Source organism: Canis lupus, chromosome 9, assembly GCF_003254725.2.
Source record: "Canis lupus dingo isolate Sandy chromosome 9, ASM325472v2, whole genome shotgun sequence".
In the NCBI taxonomy this organism is placed as follows: Eukaryota; Metazoa; Chordata; class Mammalia; order Carnivora; family Canidae; genus Canis; species Canis lupus.
The window spans coordinates 19,887,717-19,907,078 of record NC_064251.1 but is presented as its reverse complement, the minus strand read 5'-3'; the positions used below and the strand labels follow the sequence as shown (position 1 = coordinate 19,907,078).

The following is a 19,362-nucleotide window of genomic DNA, read 5'->3' as shown; positions in this document are numbered from 1 at the left end:
GTGCGGGGTCGCGTGCGGGGTCGCGAGCTAGGGGTAGGCACTGTAACGGCCTCTCCCCCAGCCCCTCCCTCCCCGCTCCGGCCCCGCGACCCACAGACCCGCTCCAGGCAGCGCCCGGGGCGGCGGCGGCGGCGGCGGAGGCAGCAGCAGCGACGGGGTGCGGGCTGAGGGAGCCGGGCCTCGACGCCCCCCCTCACTCCCGTGCCCCAGGAACTGTACCTAGTCCAGGAGGGGCTGCGGGCCCCCATGGAGGTGAGAGGCGGAGACACCTGCCCGCTCCCTCGCCCCCCAGGCCTGAGGGAGGGACTTGAGGTAACCGGTGGGGACCGTCTAGGTCCGGGTGGCGGCAGGGCTTGGAGGACGGCGACGGTGAGGAGCCGCTGAGGAGCCGGCGAGTCCCCAGACCGGTTCTCTGAGGAGGCCGCGGCCGGGCGGGAGAGGGCAGGTCGCCAGGGAGGAACCGTTCCCGACGGGGCACCCGGGCCGCGGGGCGGGGGCGGACGGGGGTGGTGGCGGCGCGGCGGCCCGCAGGCCCCGGCTTGTGGGGCGCGGCGCGGGCTTGACAGGACGGACCGGCCGGGGCTGCAGTAGCCGCGACGCCGGGGATGCGCCGCCGCCTTTTCCACCACCTCGGGCGGCGGCGGCGCTGAGGTAGTGGCCGCCGGCGTGGGCCTGTCAGGGCCGTCGAGGACCGCGCCTCGGGGTCGGCAGAGAGGGAATCCCGGGGACCGAAGCGCGGGCCCGGTGATCGGTGCCCTCGGGGTGGATTCCGAGTTGAGCTGCGCGAACAGTGGCGGTGCAACAGCCGCCCGCAGTTCCAGCCCGGCTTTGCCGTGCGTGATGCCTCTCCCGCTTCCTCTCCCTGTCATGCGCAGCCCAAGGTAGCGTTCCGTGGAGGTGCGAATCGCTGCTGGAACCTCCGTGCCGACCCCAGCAGTAGACTAACGGATGTGTTCAACAGCGTGATGCTGACTGGCTCCACTTCCTTCTATGATTGCTACAAATCACAGGTCCATCCTTTGTTAGAGGGTTGTTGTTTTGTTTGTTTTTAAATCAAAGTCGTTTACCCGGAGCTCATTCACTTAAGAGTTTAGATTGCTCCAAGTTTAGGACCAGAAAGCCTATTTTTTCTTCCTTTCCTTTCTTTCTCTTTCTCTCTTTCTTAAGCCAGTCACATTTTCAGTAGAGTCTGCACCGCACATACTTTCAAAAACAAGTCGAGGAAGATTTTTCATCGATTCTTGTTATCATTTTGTCTTCAGTGTAACATGAGGTCAGACATGTAAGAAAACCCACTTTGCTTAGTAAAATCTTAAAATAGTTTTTCCTTCAAAAGCATTTATTGCAAGTCAGCACAAACATTACTTTTTTGATAACTTGAAAGTGAAGCTTTTCTGTATTCCTTCATTTTTCTGGCCTCAGCAGTGTCTTAGGTTACATGCTACCTTTTACCCCACCTAAAACATTTAGTTTTATCAATCGTATTAAATTTGGGCTTAGGGTGGTGTGAGGCATTTCCATTTGAAATTATTTAACCAGGACATCAGTGTTGATATTGTTATACTTTGAATTATAACAATATCCCCAAATAAATCATTTTATTTAATCCACACTACAACTTTGTATAGTATTACATCCAGCGTACAGACTGAGAAACTGAGGCTCAGAGAGCTTGGTTAATGCTTTAAGTGACAAAGCCCAAGGGGAATGCAGGTCATTTCACCGCCAAGACTAGTATTCCACTGCTCTCTATAATGTTTATACACCTCCTAAAATTTACTTGGATTTAATTTCAGTCAACTAAGTATATCAAGGATAAAAGTGATACATTTTGCAGTTATCTAGACTGATTAATATACCAGCCCCAATCATCTGCATACTTCATTCCCACAAATGTTTTAACTGAAAAGGATCCAGATATTTAAAGTATAATCATTTGAATCCACCGTGTTACTTTAGCTTTTATTTTATCCTAGAATACAAAATTGAAATCAATCTTATAAAAGGAGTTAATTTTTCTAATCCTCAAATTTTACTTTAAAATGTAAATTAAACTCGAAAGAATGCTCCTAAAATGCAGTTAGTTTCAAATGCTGTATATCTTGTTTGATATTGCATAACCTGAAAATACTTCTTTTAAGTCACTATCTCAAAAAGATGAACAATTATATCATTTCTGGATGTTTCACACCTAAAAGACAGTTAAGGTGGGCTTATGATAAAAACTTCAGAACTAAAGGAATAAAATTATGAAAGGTTCTCAAGAAAAAACCCTTTGCTTAGTTAACTTAGTTACTGCTAACTAAGAAATTCTGGAAAAGTAGTCTTTAGTGACACACTTAGCAAAATTACTTTGGTGCCTCGGTTTCCACGGCTTCAGAATAGTCCACATGATATCTAAAATTATAATGTGTAGTTTTCAAATAGCAGTCATAACCAGAATTTATTTATTTATTTTTTTTCATAACCAGAATTTAAATAAATGGTTGTAAAATATTTGAGATTCCTAAAGGTGGGTGATTGGAAGAGATTTTCATATTTTATTCATATAGTATATAAATTCTGTTATTGTTTAAAGAGTTGTATTTTAATTATGTCTATGATGAACATAAATTTAAGAATACTTTGACCTAAGTATTCTTGTCTTCTCAATGTAAATTTTAATAGAATAAAAGCAATTAGAAAATATTTTTAGTCATGATTATATTTCCTTTGTATTTATAAGAAAATAACCACTTCTGTGTCCAGATATTTATAGTTTTTACATCAGGTTTCATTTAGAGAGTTAAAAATTATGAATCTATATTTCAGACTTCTTTAAAGAAGCATTTTCTAGAATAAAATATATTTCAGTTTAATCTTTATCATGTGTTAAATTCATTCTATTTTAAGTATCTAAAATTATTTTCACTGAACATCAATCCCTTTTGGAAAGAGGCAGTATTTAATTTTATTTTATATTTTATTTTATTTTTTATTTTATATTTTATTTTATATTTTATTTTAAAGATTTTATTTATTTATTCATGAGAGACACAGAGAGAGACAGACAGAGCTGCAGGTTCTCTGCAAGGAGCCTGATATGGGACTCGATCCCAGACCCAGGGATCATGCCCTGAGCCAAAGGCAGACATTCAACAGCTGAACCACCCAGGCATCCCAAGAGACAGTATTTTAAATCATTAAAATTTTAAATTCAGACTTTTTGCCTTATTTACTCAATTAGCTTGGTTTTTTTCTAATTGTAATAATATAGTAATAATAACTTTTAAATTTCTGAAGAGATCATAAAATTTTATATATCAATGTCATTTTTATAATATCTCTTGGAACTAGAAGCTAGGCTGAAAATTGAAGATATTATTTAAAAGGTCCTACAGTAGGAGTAAGGTCTTGAGTTTGGGGTTAGTTTTGTCACCTATCAGCTCAGTAACTTGTAGCCTCAGTTTTCTTCTTTTTAAAATAGAGTACTCATGTCACAAGGTTAGATGAATATAATGTTCTGTGGAATTTCTTTGAAAATTCTGTATAGGGATCCCTGGGTGGCGCAGCGGTCTAGCGCCTGCCTTTGGCCCAGGGCGCAATCCTGGAGATCCGGGATCGAATCCCACAACGGGCTCCTGATGCATGGAGCCTGCTTCTCCCTCTGCCTGTGTCTCTGCCTCTCTCTCTCTCTCTCTCTCTCTCTGTGTGTGTGTGTGTGACTATCATAAATGAATAAAATTTTTTTTAAAAAATCTGTATAAATGACATTCACTGTTTTACACAGAGTGGGGGCATTAAGACTGAATTTTGTAAATGATCTCTTGAAAATAACACTGATAGTGTCCAAACAGCATTTATCTGTTCAGAAAAAAGTGCAGTAATTGTAAGTGTTTCACACCAGGGATGAGCAATAAGTAAAGATCAGATCTGCCTGATTGTGTAAACAAAATTTTATTGGAACACAGCTATGCCCCTTATATATTGTCTGTGATTTGCTTTGATGCTAGAATGGCAGAGCTGAGGTCAACAGAGGGCTTAACAGCCAGAAAACCCTAAAATATTTATTATCTGGCCCTTTACAGAAAAAATTCGCCAACCCCTAGTAGAAAACAAGCTTAAGTGGCTAAGTCTAGATTTTAATTTTTGTTTTTATTTATTTATGATAGTCACACAGAGAGAGAGAGAGAGGCAGAGACACAGGCAGAGGGAGAAGCAGGCTCCATGCACCGGGAGCCCCACGTGGGACTCGATCCCGGGTCTCCAGGATTGCGCCCTGGGCCAAAGGCAGGCGCCAAACCGCTGCACCACCCAGGGATCCCCTAAGTCTAGATTTTAAATCTCCCAACTCTTACACACATGTGTTATTTCCTCTATTTTTTTTTTTAAGATTTTATTTATTCATGAGATACAGAGAGAGAGGCAGAGACACAGGCAGAGGGAGAAGCAGGCTCCATGAAGGGAGCCTGACATGGAACTTGATCCTGGGTCTCCAGGATCAGGCCGTGGGCTGACGGCGGCGCTAAACTGCTGAGCCACCCGGGCTGCCCTGTTATTTCCTCTATTATTATTTCACTAATATTCTATAGTAAATGTAATTTAGATGTGTCTGATATGCAAACATGTCTTTAAAATTGCAGAGTGAAGACAGTGTTGACCTAAGGCAGACCTATACTCCACTTTCTTCATCAACAGAATATTCAAGTTCTGTAGATTCTTCACTTTTTTATGCACCATGGTCTACTTATGGAGACGATATTAAACAGCCTTCTAATTCTCAGATCAATGTAAAGAACAGGTAAATTAATAAATCAGATTTTCCAGGCTAAATGAAGTTATTTTTTAAGTTTGATTACATGGGAACCCAATTATATTAGCTCTTTGTTCCCTATATCAGCATTTTAATGTCATGGCATTACAATTTGATGTTTATCAAATTTTTAGAAACCTTAAACTAGCAGTTATGTATATATAATTTTTAGCTCATTACTTTTTTTTTATTCATTAGAGGCAACCCTTACTGAATAAATCTTAAGTTCCTCTTTCTAAGGATAACTTATGGAAATGAGTTACAATTTGATATTTTTTCATCTAGTTCTAAATTTTCAGTAATTATTTTCTTCACAAGTATACAATAAACAGAATTTTATCAAATATAAGATAGTTTTAGATATTTTTCAATTCCATTAATAATAAAGGCCTACTCTTATGCCAGATCTCTCTTACGGGGGATATTAGAATTAACATGCCAATATTATCTCTACCATTATAGATCTTACAATAATGATGATGATGGACTTGCTGAGCACAAGTATAGTAGGTTTAAAGAATGAAATATAGGATATTGTGGGAGCCTGTCACAAAGAGAAGCCTAAGGGTGTGACATCTACCTTTATTTTAATTATATAAAAGGGATCAGTTGATAGAGGTTGATGCATCTTTAGTTTAATTGGAAAATAATTATTTTAAAAATCTTATGTTTACTCCTTTTTTTTAAACATTTTTTTAAAATTTTTATTTATTTATGATAGTCACAGAGAGAGAGAGAGAGAGGCAGAGACATAGGCAGAGGGAGAAGCAGGCCCCATGCACCGGGAGCCCGATGTGGGACTCGATCCCGGGTCTCCAGGATCACGCCCTGGGCCAAAGGCAGGCGCTAAACCACTGCGCCACCCAGGGATCCCCTCCTTTTTTTTTTTTAAAGTAAATTCTGTGTCTAATGTAGGGCTCAACTCAGGACCCTGAGATCAAGAGTTGCATGCTTCACTGACTGAGCCAGCCAGGCTCCCCAATTTTTAACATTTTTCAATTAATAAGATTTTTAAGAGGGGTGCCTGGCTGGTTCATTTGGTAGAGTACGTGACTCTTGATCTCAGGGTTGTGAGTTCAAGCTTCATGTTGGGTGTAGAGATTACTTTTTTATTATTTTTTTAGAGAGATTTTATTATTAATAATAATACTATTAATAAGATTTATTAGTTTTTTAGAGCATAAGCAGGAGGGGGAGAGGGAAAGAATCTCGAGCAGACTGTACTGAATGCAGAACCCATTGTGGGGGTCAGTCTCATACCACCCTGAGATCATGACTTGAGCTGAAACCAAGAGTTGGTTGCTTAACATACTGTACCATCCAGATGCCCCTAGAGATTACTTAAAAATTTGAAAATTTTGGTAAGTTCTATAAAATAGTGATTTTATTAGACTAATATATAATTCTACAGAATATTTTTATTTTTTTTATTTTTTTCAGAATATTTTTAATATTTTAAAATAATTTGATATATGTTCATTGAAGAAATTTAGATTCTACAGCAATATACAAGAGAAAGCAGAATTTCACTTTAACCTTTAACACTTCCCAATAACAACTATTAAAGGTTTAGTATATATTACATTGAATTTTTTTAGATATATACTAATAAATTATTATCCAAAAAAACTTTACATTGCATCTTTTTGAAATAACACAACATAGTGGAAAAAGCACTAGACTTGTAGGCAGACCACTTGTTCAGCAAGTGTAGTTTGGCAAATTACATATGCTTTGCAAAATACAAGTTTCTTAAAATCTCAAATGCTCATTCTTCAATATCTGAATGATTACTAATACCTGCCCATCCTATGTTATGAAGATCAATGAAATGTTTGAATGTTATGCAAATATAAGATATATATTTTTTTAATGTCCTAATACTATAAAATATGAGAAAACAAGAAGTTTTAACTTAAAGCAACATACTACTTCTAGGAACAAATTACTTTAAATACATAGGAGGTAAAACACTAATTTTCCATCTCCTTGTGGTTTTTACATTTAAAAAAAAATTTATTTATTCATGATGAAATGATGTTATAAATCCAATCCAAATATTTTATACAGAAGTAATGGTATAATAAGTCTGGAAATATAAATCAATATATTTCAGTAGGAGGAAAAGAATTTACACGTGATATTCATTTATTTTTAGGATTCAAACGGAAAGAAATGACTATGGCAGTGAAACAGACTTATATGGACTTGTGTCTAATATTTTGGAAGAACAAGATAAGTCACAGCCGTATTTTGCTGAGGGGTTAGTATATTTATAAGCCATATAGTATATAGTAAGCTTTTAAGTTCACGTATACTAAATTACAGTATTTATTAGCTTTTATTTTTACTTAAATAGATTTTACTTAAATAGATTTACTTGATTTTGATGAGGTACTTGTCATCTAATTGCAAGTTTCATACTAAAGTTTAATTTGCTATTAAGAACTTTAATTTGGAAAATTATTCTTGCATAATTCAGAGCTATTTCCCTTGAGTTCATGAGCTAAAGTTTGGCTTAAAGAGTATAAATTCCAAAGAGCTTTTATAGATATATCCCAAAGAATAAAACTATCATTACTGCTATACAGAAATACGTATGGAGTTTATTCATGTGGTAAAAAAAAATTAATATACTGTGATTATTGGGGGTGTGGAAGCCATTTTACCCAAATGTCTTATTTCCTAGATAGGGAAATATGCAGTACACATGTAACCAATTAAAATATTTTAATTTCAGTAATACTTTCAGCAAAGTATATCTTTTTCATTTAAAAAATTGCAGTCAACAACATTTTTATAATCACCTATATAATAACCTAATTAAAGGAAAAACTTATTTTGTTTTCTGCTTTCTATAGATAAACAATTCATGCAAGACCATGCAGTCACCAGCCTCAGACCTTAGTTAAGATTTCTTGGGAAAGTATACTGAAGACATTTTAAGATTAAAATGCATATTTATGTAGCATGTGACACATTTCAAGCAATAGAAAATTATTTGTATGTAATAGTAGTTTATAAGGCAGAGTTAGAAAGGGACAATGAGGCAGTATAAGTATTTTGAAAACCTAACTTCTCCAATGAGGAAATAAAGTCATTTAAAACCTAAGTTGTAATTAAATATATTTACTTGTTCTAGGACCTGCTCCTCCAATTTAAAGTCAGTTTGGCCAATGAACACAAGCAGATTTGCAGATCACCATGACCTCTTAACAGAAACCAAAAGGCCAATAGATACAGCCATCTCTCAGCAAGCTTTTTATAGTGGTGAATCTGTGTCAGCAGTGGAAAAGCAATACCTGCATAATAGTAATCTAATACCACAACAAAAAGTAGATGAACTTTATCATGGATTTACTGGTTTAGACCTTGAAGAACAATGGATGTACCCCTCACGAAGTGATCATTCTAACTGTTACAATATCCAGACAAATGATACAGCTAAGACAACATTCCAAGATTATCCATTTATCAAAAACTGTTTTACATCACAAACTGGTCTGTCTGACATCATGAAAGAATCAGGAGTTGATACTTACTCTTATGGAAGAGAGAAAATATGTGCTAAAGGTCTTGAAGTACCATTACAGCAAAAAAGGGCAGAAATGTTTCTTTCTCAATTTAATAGATACAGTGAAAATGCAGATTATTGTAGATACCCAGAATATGTTCATCCTAATAAGGCTAAGCTTAATAAGTGTTCGAATTTTAGTGTCCAAGATAGTAAAAAATTAGCTAATGGTACACCTGAAACACCAACTCTAGAAGCAGACACCTATACCAAGTTATTTCAGGTTAAACCAGCAAATCAGAAAAAAATGGAGGAGACAATACCTGACCAGCAGAATTTCACATTTCCAAAAACCACACCACATCTGACAGAAAAACAGTTTGCAAAGGAAGCAGGATTCACTGCTGATTTTGGCATAAAATCAGAATATGGACTAAAACCTCACACAGCTTGTCCAGCTAATAATGATTTTGCTAATGTCACAGAAAAACAACAGTTTACTAAACCTGACCCCCCAAATTCAGAGTATTTTAAATCCATGAATTTATTATCAAGCTCAGCAACATTTTCAGGAGGTATCAACTTAAGTAGACCAACGTGGATGAACGTTCAAACAAAAAGTAACACTCCTATTCCTTATCGGAATCAAGGTAACTTGATGAAATTAAATAGTCACGTAAGTGTAGCTTCAAAAGGTTCTAACCATCCTTCAGATTTCCCCCAACTGTTATCCATAAATTTAACCCCAAATAGCAGTTTATTTCAGAAGTATTGCCAAGAAAACCCTTCAGCATTTTCTAGTTTTGATTTCAGTTACAATGGTGCAGAAAGAATTCAATCTGTCAATCACATGGAAGGACTGACAAAGACTGGAGAAGAAAATCTCTTTGAATCAGTTACTGATAAAAAAATAAAGCAACCAAATGGATTTTGTGATAACTATTCAGCTCAGCAGTATGGGATCATTGAAAATGTAAACAAACATAATTTTCAAGCTAAGAATGGACATTATGATCCTGAAGAAGGTCCAAAGCATTTAGATGGCTTATCTCAAAATACATATCAAGATCTGTTGGAGTCACAGGGTCATTTTAATAGCCACAGTCAGGGAAGTGGAGACAACAATATTAATAGCCGTGTGAATCGCACACAGGCATCATGCTTTTCTAATAATTATATGATGGGAGATTTAAGGCATAATCAAAGTTTTCAACCACTTGGCTCAAATGGGTTTCCCCTAAGATCCACTCACCCATTTGGCCATTCAGTTGTTCCACTGTTGGATTCTTATGATTTGTTTTCTTATGATGACTTAAGCCATTTATACCCTTATTTTAATGATATGATGTATGGTGATAATTCCTTTTCTGGTTTCGTGCCAACTTTTGGATTTCAAAGACCAATTAAAACCCGTAGTGGACCAGCCAGTGAACTTCATATTCGACTAGAAGAATGCTATGAACAATGGAGAGCATTAGAAAAGGAGAGAAAAAAGGTAACACAGAGCTATCCATTTAGAAGTAACTTAGGATGTTCCCTCTGCGTATCTTTATTTTGTTAGTGTAGTTTAAGAGTACTCACCTTATTTCTAAGCTTAATTCTTCTATAATGTACAGTTTTTAAGTCCATGACTGTAAGGAATTAGATAACTTAAAAAATTTGAAACTTAAAATTGCTATTTATGTAAAGTTTATTTTGCCTATGAAGTAGACTCTTCTTTCTTTTTTTTTCTTTTTTCTTTTTTTTTTTGAAGTAGACTCTTCTTAATGGGTTAAAATTTTAATTCTTTTGGGGTGCCTGGCTGGCTCATTTGGAAGAGCATGTGACTCTTGATCTCAGGGTTGTGAGTTGGAGCCCCACGTTGGGTGTAGAGACTACCTAAAAACAAAATTTTCTTTTAAAGTTCTTTTAAGGGGATCCCTGGGTGGCGCAGCGGTTTGGCGCCTGCCTTTGGCCCAGGGCGCGACCCTGGAGACCTGGGATCGAATCCCACATCGGGCTCCCGGTGCATGGAGCCTGCTTCTCCCTCTGCCTGTGTCTCTGCCTCTCTCTCTCTCTCTCTGTGACTATCATAAAAAAAAAAAAGCTCTTTTAATTAAGTATTAAACTGTTGGTGCCTTCACATATATTATATGCATTAAATATGATAGAAAAATATGGTGGTATTTGGTTTGTATTTGTTACCTTTTGAAAGTGAAAAATTTTTAAAGTAGTGATTTTCAATTTATTTCTTAGGCCTAAGAGAAATGTTATTCAGGATTGAATCATATTTAGAAAATTCGGCATCTAAAAATTATATAATTTTTTACAGACTGAATTGGCTCTGGCCAAGAATTACCCAGGAAAAAAAGTATCCAGTACTAACAACACTCCAATTCCAAGGCTGACCTCCAACCCATCTCGAGTTGATCGCTTAATTGTGGATGAACTACGGGAACAAGCCAGAGTAAGCTGCAAAAACACCCAATAATGGATTTTTTTTAATTGCTTGATAAAATTTTAAAACAAGTCAGAAGGATTTTTTTAACCTTTATTTTTTTAATGTTTTTATTTATTTATCCATGAGAGATACAGAGAGAGAGAGGCAGAGACATAGGCAAAGAGAAAACAGGCTCCACGCAGGGAGCCTGATGTGGGACTCCATCCTGGGACCTCAGGACCATGCCCTGGGCCGACGGCAGGCACTAAACCGCTGAGCCATCCAGGGATCCTCCTGAAGGATTTTTTTTTTAAAGATTTTATTTATTTATTCAGATAGACATATATATATAGAGAGAGAGGCAGAACACAGGCAGAGGGAGAAGCAGGCTCCATGCCGGGAGCCCAACGTGGGACTTGATCCCGGGACTCCAGGATCGCGCCCTGGGCCAAAGGCAGGCACCAAACCGGGGAGCCACCCAGGGATCCCCTCCTGAAGGATTTTTAAATCACATTTATACACAACTCTGAAATATATTCTTTTCCATGTTTGGTCCTAGAACTATGAGTAATACTTAGGAAAAGGGAAATAACATCCCCCCTTATTTTATTTTGTTTTGTTTTGTTTTATTTTATTTTATTTTGTTTTGGTTTGGTTTGGTTTGGTTTTATTTTATTTTATTTTATTTTATTTTATTTTATTTTATTTTATTTTATTTTATTTTAAGATTTTATTTATTTATTCATGAGAGACACACACAGAGAGAGGCAGAGACACAGGCAGAGGGAGAAGCAGGCTTCCAGCAAGGAGCCTGATGACGGACTCCATCCTGGACCCTGGGATCATGCCCTGAGCCAAAGGCAGATGCTCAACTGCTGAGCCACACCCCCACACTTAATCATTTTAAAAGTAGGTTTAGTCATTTAAATAGCTCCTCTTTAAGAAACCCAAATTAGGGGCGCCTGGGTGGCTCAGTCAGTTAAGCACCTGCCTTTGGCTCAGGATATGACCCCAGGGTCCTGGGAGTGAGCTCCATGTTGGGCTCCCTGCCCAGTGGGGAGCCTGTTTCTCCCGCTGCTGCTCCCCCTGCTTGTGCGCGCTCTCTCTCTCTCTGTCTCTCTCTCTCTCCCAAATAATAAATAAAATCTTTAAAAAACAAAACAAGGATGCCTGGGTGGCTCAGTGGTAGAGTATCTGCCTTTGGCTCAGGTCATGATCCTGGATCCTGGATCCCTAATCGAGTCCCACATCCAGCTCCTCGCAGGGAGCCTCGTTCTCCTCTGCCTACGTCCTTCTTCTCTCTCTATGTCTGTCATAAATGAATAAATCTTTAAGAAAATAAAATAAGGGGATCCCTGGGTGGCGCAGCGGTTTAGCGCCTGCCTTTGGCCCAGGGCGCGATCCTGGAGACCCAGGATCCAATCCCACATTGGGCTCCCGGTGCATGGAGCCTGCTTCTCCCTCTGCCTATGTCTCTGCCTCTCTCTCTCTCTCTCTCTCTGTGTGTGTGTGTGACTATCATAAATAAATAAAAATTAAAAAAAAAAAAAAGAAAGAAAATGAGGACAGCCCAGGTGACTCAGCGGTTTAGCGCTGCTTTCAGCCCAGGGCGTGCGTGATCCTGGAGACCTGGGATTGAGTCTCACGTCGGGCTCCCTGCATGGAGCCTGCTTCTCCCTCTGCCTGTGTCTGTGTCTCTCTCTCTCTCATGAATAAATAAATAAAATCTTAAGAAAAGGGGCGACTGGGTGGCTCAGGTGGTTATGCATCTGCCTTGGGCTCAGGTCATGATCCCAGGGTCCTGCGATCAAGCCCCGCATCAGCTCCTTGCTCAGAGGGGAATCTGCTTCTCCCTCTCCCTCTGCCCATCCCCCCACCACCTTGTTCATGCTTGCTCTGTCACTCTCTCAAATAAATAAATAAAATCTTAAAAAAAAATCTTTAAAAAAAGAAAATAGTCTTGTTTTAGAAAATTAGTATATCACTTCAAATGTAAAGAATCCTGATAGGTCATTTTGTAATTTAAATTGCAAATGTGTTATTCCTATTATTTCCTTTGTAATTTGAGAATTTTCTATAATTTTTTTTTTAAGATTTTATTTATTTGACAGAGCACAAGTAGGCAGAGTGGCAGGCAGAGGAAGTGGGAAAGGGAGGAGCATGCTCCCTGCTGAGCAGAGAGCCCAATATGTGGCTCAATCCTAGGACTCTGGGATCATGACCTGAGCCAAAGGCAGATGCTTAACCAACTGAATCTGTCACCTAGGCACCCCTGAATTTTCTAGCATTTGATAGATTAGGGTAAAGTTTCCCCTTTTTTGACCTTTTCTTAAAAACTTACACTGCTTTCCAAATATGATAAAAGATATCTGGGAGGGGTGCCTGGCTGGTGCAGTTGGAGGAGTGTTTGACTCTTGATCTCAGGGTTGTCCGCTTGAGTCCCATGCTGGGTGTAGAGATTACTTAAAAAATAAACTTAGAAAAAAAAGGAGGGATGCCTGGGTGATCCCAGGATCTGGAGTCAAGTCCCATGTCGGGCTCCCTGCAGGAAGCCTGCTTCTCCCTCTGCCTGTGTTTCTGCCTCTCTCTCTCTCTCTCTCTGTGTGTCTCATGAATAAATAAATCTTAAAAAAAAAAAAAAATGGGGATGCCTGGCTGGCTCAGTGGTATGCCTTTGGCTCAGGTTGTGATCCTCAGGGCCCTGGGATTGAGTCCCACATCATTCTTCCCCACAGGGGGCTCCCTTGTCTCTGCCTCTCTGTCTCTCATGAATAAACAAAATCTTAAAAAAAAAAAAAAAGATTCCTAGGAAAAAGCATGCAGTGAAGAAGACAGCTTGCTTCTGTGATTGAATAAAAGCTATTTCAGGAATTAGAAAAATCAACAGAGAGTATGTTTTATTGAACATCAGTTTCTTGTACCTTGCTGTCTTTAAAATATAGATATGAACTACTTCAATGGAAAAATATTGATTTTACTTAGCTTTCAGTTGGTCAGTTGAAATTCTTTTATCAAATTTGTACAATGGATTTATTCGGGATATAGTCATATACCAACGTGGATTATAGCCAGATGTTAATGTTAATAAAAACTTCAATTTTATATTATTTTCTCTTAAAACTATTCAAGGTTAAAATTCCTTTTTCTCAGTAATATATTTCTTTTTTTTTTCCAGTAATATATTTCTAGGCAATATATCAAAGGATTGCAGACTTAAACTTTTTCCAGCTTTGCTTATGCTTCACATTAATTTAGATTATGTTTATAGCTGTTGTAAAAAAAAATTTTTTTTTTTTTAATTTATGATAGTCACAGAGAGAGAGAGAGAGAGAGAGGCAGAGACACAGGCAGAGGGAGAAGCAGGCTCCATGCAGGGAGCCCGATGGGGACTCGATCCCAGGTCTCCAGGATTGTGCCCTGGGCCTAAGCAGGCGCTAAACCGCTGCGCCATCCAGGGATCCCTGTTGTAAAAATTCTATCTATATTTAGAACATTAGACCAGGGGATCCCTGGATGGCTCAGCGGTTTAGCGCCTGCCTTCAGCCCAGGGCGTGACCCTGGAGACCTGGGATCAAGTACCACATCGGGCTTCCTTCATGGAGCCTGCTTCTCCCTCTGCCTGTGTCTCTGCCTCTCTCTCTCTGTATCTCTCATGAATAAATAAATAAAATCTTAAAAAAAAATTGACATTAGATCACAAAGCATTAAAATATTTTTACATGTACTACTTTCTAGTTTGCTTGTTTTATACAATTATTAAAAAAAACTTTTAAGTTTATTAAAAGCACCTGTGCAAATTTCTTTCTCAACACTTACCATTTATTCAAATTGACTTATTTTAAAAATACATAATTAGTAGTTCACTAGGGTTTGGTTCCCCTGCCCCGCCCCCCCCCCGCCACTGGAGTTTTCCTGTTTAGTTTTGTTGTTTTATTTCCCCCTCAATGATCTGGTGAGTTGTACAGTTGGGAGGAAAATATTTAATACCTGTATACTTGGGTTTTCTCCATGGACCTGAAGTGGTGGCAAAGACTTACTCCAAAGAAACTTGATGTAAGTGTGAGGTTAGAGGCATTCATTCAGGTGCCATTGGATTCTTTTTTTTTTTTTAAGATTTTATTTATTTATTCATGAGAGACAGACAAGAGAGGGAGGGGCAGAGACACAGGCAAAGGGAGAAGCAGGCTCTCCTCAGGGAGCCTGATGTGGGACTCAATCCCTGAACCCCAGGATTATGCCCTGAGCTGAAAGCAGAGCTTAACTGATGAGCCATCTAGGCGTCCCCTATTGGCTCCTTTAAAAAAAAATTATTTATATATTTATTCATGAGAAACACAAAGAGAGAGAGAGAGTGAGGCAGAGATACAGGCAGAGGGAGAAGCAGGCTCCATGCAGGAAGCCTGATGTGGGACTCGATTCCAGGTCTCTAGGATCAGGCACTGGGCTGAAAGTGGCACTAAACCACTGAGCCACCCGGGCTGCCCCCCATTGGCTTCTTAATTGAGAAATATTTTTCTACTCTCCAATCACTAAACACCAAGTTCCTATGTGAATTTTAAAACATTTAGTTCCCAGAGGCAATTACTGTATGTATTTAATTTTCAAATCCTAATTATTGAAAAACTTCTCTTAACTTTTATACATTTCAAGTTTAGAAATGGAGACATTAGGTGTATACAACTAAAATATACTCTCCTTACTGGTATATTGGATTAGGGATTCCTTAAAACTACCACTAGTCAGTATGATTTGAATATTTCTGATTTCCAAAAGGAGAATATTGGAAGCCCAGAAAGGACCTACTGAGATCAGGATTAATTAATCTAGGACTTCCTTTTAGCGCTTTTTCCCCCCTTTAGATTACAGTACCTCCTATAAATGTTCTAATTGCAGGCTGTTCTCTTATTTGCCAGAAACAATATTAGATCTTAAATTTGCACTGCCAGTGACATGGAAATATTTGAATGTTTGATTTTTTAAACTGTTGCTCATTCCCATGAACAGATTACTGAACAAGTAGGTACAAAAGGGTGACTTTTTTTTTTTTTGACTTTTTTTTTTTTTAAGGCTGACTTTACATCTTTGTTTTTCTCAGCATGGTAAAAGGATAGAGTATGCATTCAGTTATGTATTAGATGAATATTATTGTTCTCCTCTCTATTCTGCTTCATTGAAGATTTGTTCTTACTTAAAAGACAGGGTAATGTGGTTACATGCCTTATCAAAATTTAAAATGTTTCCCTTAGGTTGTGACTCTACTAGGCAAAATGGAACGTCTTCGAAGTTCTCCCCTTCATGCCAATATCTCTACTGCTCTTGATAGACACTTGGGGTCCATTCACATTGTACAGTCACGTAGAAAGGATGAAATTGTTAATGCTTCAAACAGACAAAGGCAAGGAGTTCCTAGATGCCAAGATGACAGAGGTATGTGTTAATGCATATTCTTTTGATAGGGCAGTGAGATAATTTGAATATTGTTAAAATCATATTCTGAAATTAAAAGGTTGGATTCTAAAATTTACACTTTCCTAAAGAATAAATCAGTAACTGATGCCCACATAATTTACTCCAAAAGTACTTTGATCAGTTTTGTTAATTTTACTCATTTAATTATAACTCTGTTCTGTAAGTCTGTGTTCTACCCAAAGCATAGTCATTGTCCTACAAGTCAGAAATAGAGTATGAACAATTTTATCTTTTTTTTTTTTAATTTTTATTTATTTATAAGAGTCACAGAGAGAGAGAGAGACACAGGCAGAGGGAGAAGCAGGCTCCACGCACCGAGAGCCCGATGTGGGATTCGATCCCGGGTCTCCAGGATCGCGCCCCGGGCCAAAGGCAGGCGCTAAACTGCTGCGCCACCCAGGGATCCCCTGAACAATTTTAAATATTAAGTCAAATACTTTAGTCCAGTCAATAGCCATCCTTCTCTTATAAAAATAATAATGTTTGATCATTTAATAGCACAACATTGCACTTTTTAAGAGTTGAGAGATATATAAAATGTGTTTGGGGATCCCTGGGTGGCGCAGCGGTTTAGCGCCTGCCTTTGGCCCGGGGCGCGATCCTGGAGGCCGGGGATCGAATCCCACGTCGGGCTCCCGGTGCATGGAGCCTGCTTCTCCCTCTGCCTGTGTCTCTGCCTCTCTCTCTCTCACTGTGTGCCTATCGTAAATAAATAAAAATAAAAAAATAAAATAAAATGTGTTTAACATGAACTGATCCTGAATGGTTTTTTTACAGATGTTTTTGCCCTTGCTTCAGCAATTAAAGAGATGTGTGTGGCTACTCGGAAAGCACGTACTACCCTGTGGTGTGCACTGCAGATGACCTTGCCAAAAACAGCCAGTACAGCTGGCCAAACAGATGTGGAAAAGGCTTTACAAGATATAGTAAACTGTGAAGACAAAGTCCATGAAAACATAAATAGTAGCAATCCAATGAACCAGAGAGGTGAAGCAAACAAACATTAAGGAAATGCCAGCAGAAAGAAGAATAAAAAGCTGATAAGTAAATTTATCAAGACATGCTAAAAAATTTTAATGAACTTGTCAAACTTGAAAATTTCAATACATTAATTTTCTTTCAGATTTAAAGTTAATACCTTAATGAAGTCTAACTTCTATTTAAAAAATCTTTTATTTGGAATGAATCAGATATAGTTTAAAGTGAACTCAAAGGGAAAGTTGACTACTCTAATAGGAGTTCCAAGTAGCCAAAGATAACAAGTTTAAGTAAATTAAATATTTCCTAACAGCTAAAATATTGCTTAAGCCCATTCTGCAGTGCAGGTAAATGCAAATGTGAAATTGTTCTAGAAAATAAGTTTCATTTAGGTCTGCCTTAGTAAGTATAATTCCAAATAATGAATCTAAATGACTGTAACCCAATTAAGGCTACAGTCTAGTAACCACGACAAGTTTTGATTGTGATATAAAAGTGTTTTCCTTAAAAAACTGGATAATACCTAGGAAACAAAGGAAAACAAGGATGAACCCAATATTCATGTAAAAATTTAATATTTAAGATACTACCATATTTATAAATTTGAAATCTTAGTGCCTAAGTATATGGAGGGAAATGCATCTGATTCTCCTAAATTAGTGATAAAAGTGTCAGTGTAAAAACCATGCAAGTTACTGAATATAAAACCTGTTCAATCATTTGTGTATATTCTTTAAAATTTATACTATCAATTATTACATATTTCCAATTTTAAAGTATTTAAATTGAATCAAAAACAAAACATTTCCTTTATCTGATCTTTTAGACTTGATGCATAGCAACTAAAATAATGACTATTGTTTTAATACCCTTAGTTTGCTGCATTTTATGAGGGTATCACGAAGTTCTAAAATGTATTTTTTAAGGTTTTTAGTTTAGTTTGCAATTGGTTAATGTATATTTTGTGTAGCTGTGTTCATTAGTTTGCTTCTGTATTTTTTTAAAACAGCTCTTGAAAGCTTGGCCTTTTCTGTTTCTCATCACCTAATATCTTTGTCGGAAACCCGAGTAATTTATTCATTAATATGAAATGTTGGTATTATGTGACTCAGAAGATCTTGGGTTTTAACATTTCTAGCATGAGTTAAACTATAATATAATGTACTGATGAAATTTAATTGAACTATCCTTGACTAGAAACACTAGATTTTTTAAATGTTGGTGTTTTTCCTAGTTTTAGAAATCTTGGTATTAAAGAGTGTAATCACACCACATAAATTTTCTTTAGATGATGTGCAGAAGTAACTGATTGAGAATGCAGGAGTAACTGTAGGGAGAAACATTTTGATCACTGATATGCTTTAGAACTACCCAAATGAATTACATTGAGGGTAGTCAAATAAAATAGATCACCCCACCACACTCACTGCATAGAAAGTGGTTAAGTTTGACATAAGACATGTTGGATGTTATGAAAACTAATATTGTACTGAATTTAGTCTCTCAGGAAAAAATTAATAAATTACTTTGTTGAAAACATTTGGTTTCTTTTTTTACATCTTTGTATTAGTTTCTAACATTAAGCATCCTGCAGATAAACCAATCAAATTTCATTTCACTGATAATAAAATTAAAAACTCAGTGCCAGTTCTTAATATAGAAGAAAGGATGTTGGTAGACAAACCACTGCCATTCAGGTATCCTTGCATTGAACCTAACATCCTTCAAAGATGAAGTTTTTGCTCTGCCTTTATATTAATCCAGGCAAACCAGAGTAAAAGTTCTGGGGGAGTTTTAACAGGACAGTGCTGAGAAATGAAACACTAATCCATTAACAAAAACCAAACACAAAAATTCTTTTAAATTCTGTTAATCACATCACCCTGCAAATAATTCTCATATTAGTTGGTTTATCCCTCTGTAGTATACTCTCTAAAGGATAGTTCATAGCCAGCCCCGGTGGCTCAGTGGTTTAGTGCTGCCTTCAGCCCAGGGCGTGATCCTGGAGACCTGGGATTGAGTCCCATGTCTGGCTCCCTGCATGGAGCCTGCTTTTCTCTTCCTGCTTCTCCCTCTGCCTGCGTCTCTGCCTTTCTGTGTGTCTCTCATGAATAAATAAAATTTTTTAAAAAATAAAGGATGGTTCACATGTATTGTCCTTCTGAATTACAACCGAGGACAACAAAAAAT

At 37.9% G+C, this 19,362-nt stretch overlaps 1 protein-coding gene across 4 annotated transcripts; it reads left to right on the top strand.

The window, feature by feature from the left end:
- The first annotated feature begins 41 nt into the window (after window positions 1–41).
- On the top strand, window positions 42–18,711 carry MEIOC (meiosis specific with coiled-coil domain). 4 transcript variants are annotated; one of them, XM_035721279.2, is made up of 8 exons: window positions 42–312; window positions 876–1,010; window positions 4,623–4,780; window positions 6,951–7,055; window positions 7,935–9,801; window positions 10,618–10,752; window positions 15,972–16,152; window positions 16,972–18,711. In XM_035721279.2, the coding sequence occupies exons 1-8, from the start codon at window positions 247–249 to the stop codon at window positions 17,199–17,201; spliced, it is 2,877 nt and encodes a 958-aa protein (XP_035577172.2). In that variant the 5' UTR covers window positions 42–246; the 3' UTR covers window positions 17,202–18,711. The 4 variants fall into 4 exon arrangements, with proteins under 4 accessions (XP_035577172.2, XP_035577173.1, XP_035577175.1 ...); XM_035721280.2 differs by having other exon boundaries at window positions 47–252; XM_035721282.2 differs by lacking the exon at window positions 876–1,010 and having other exon boundaries at window positions 47–252.
- Window positions 18,712–19,362: the final 651 nt, after the last annotated feature.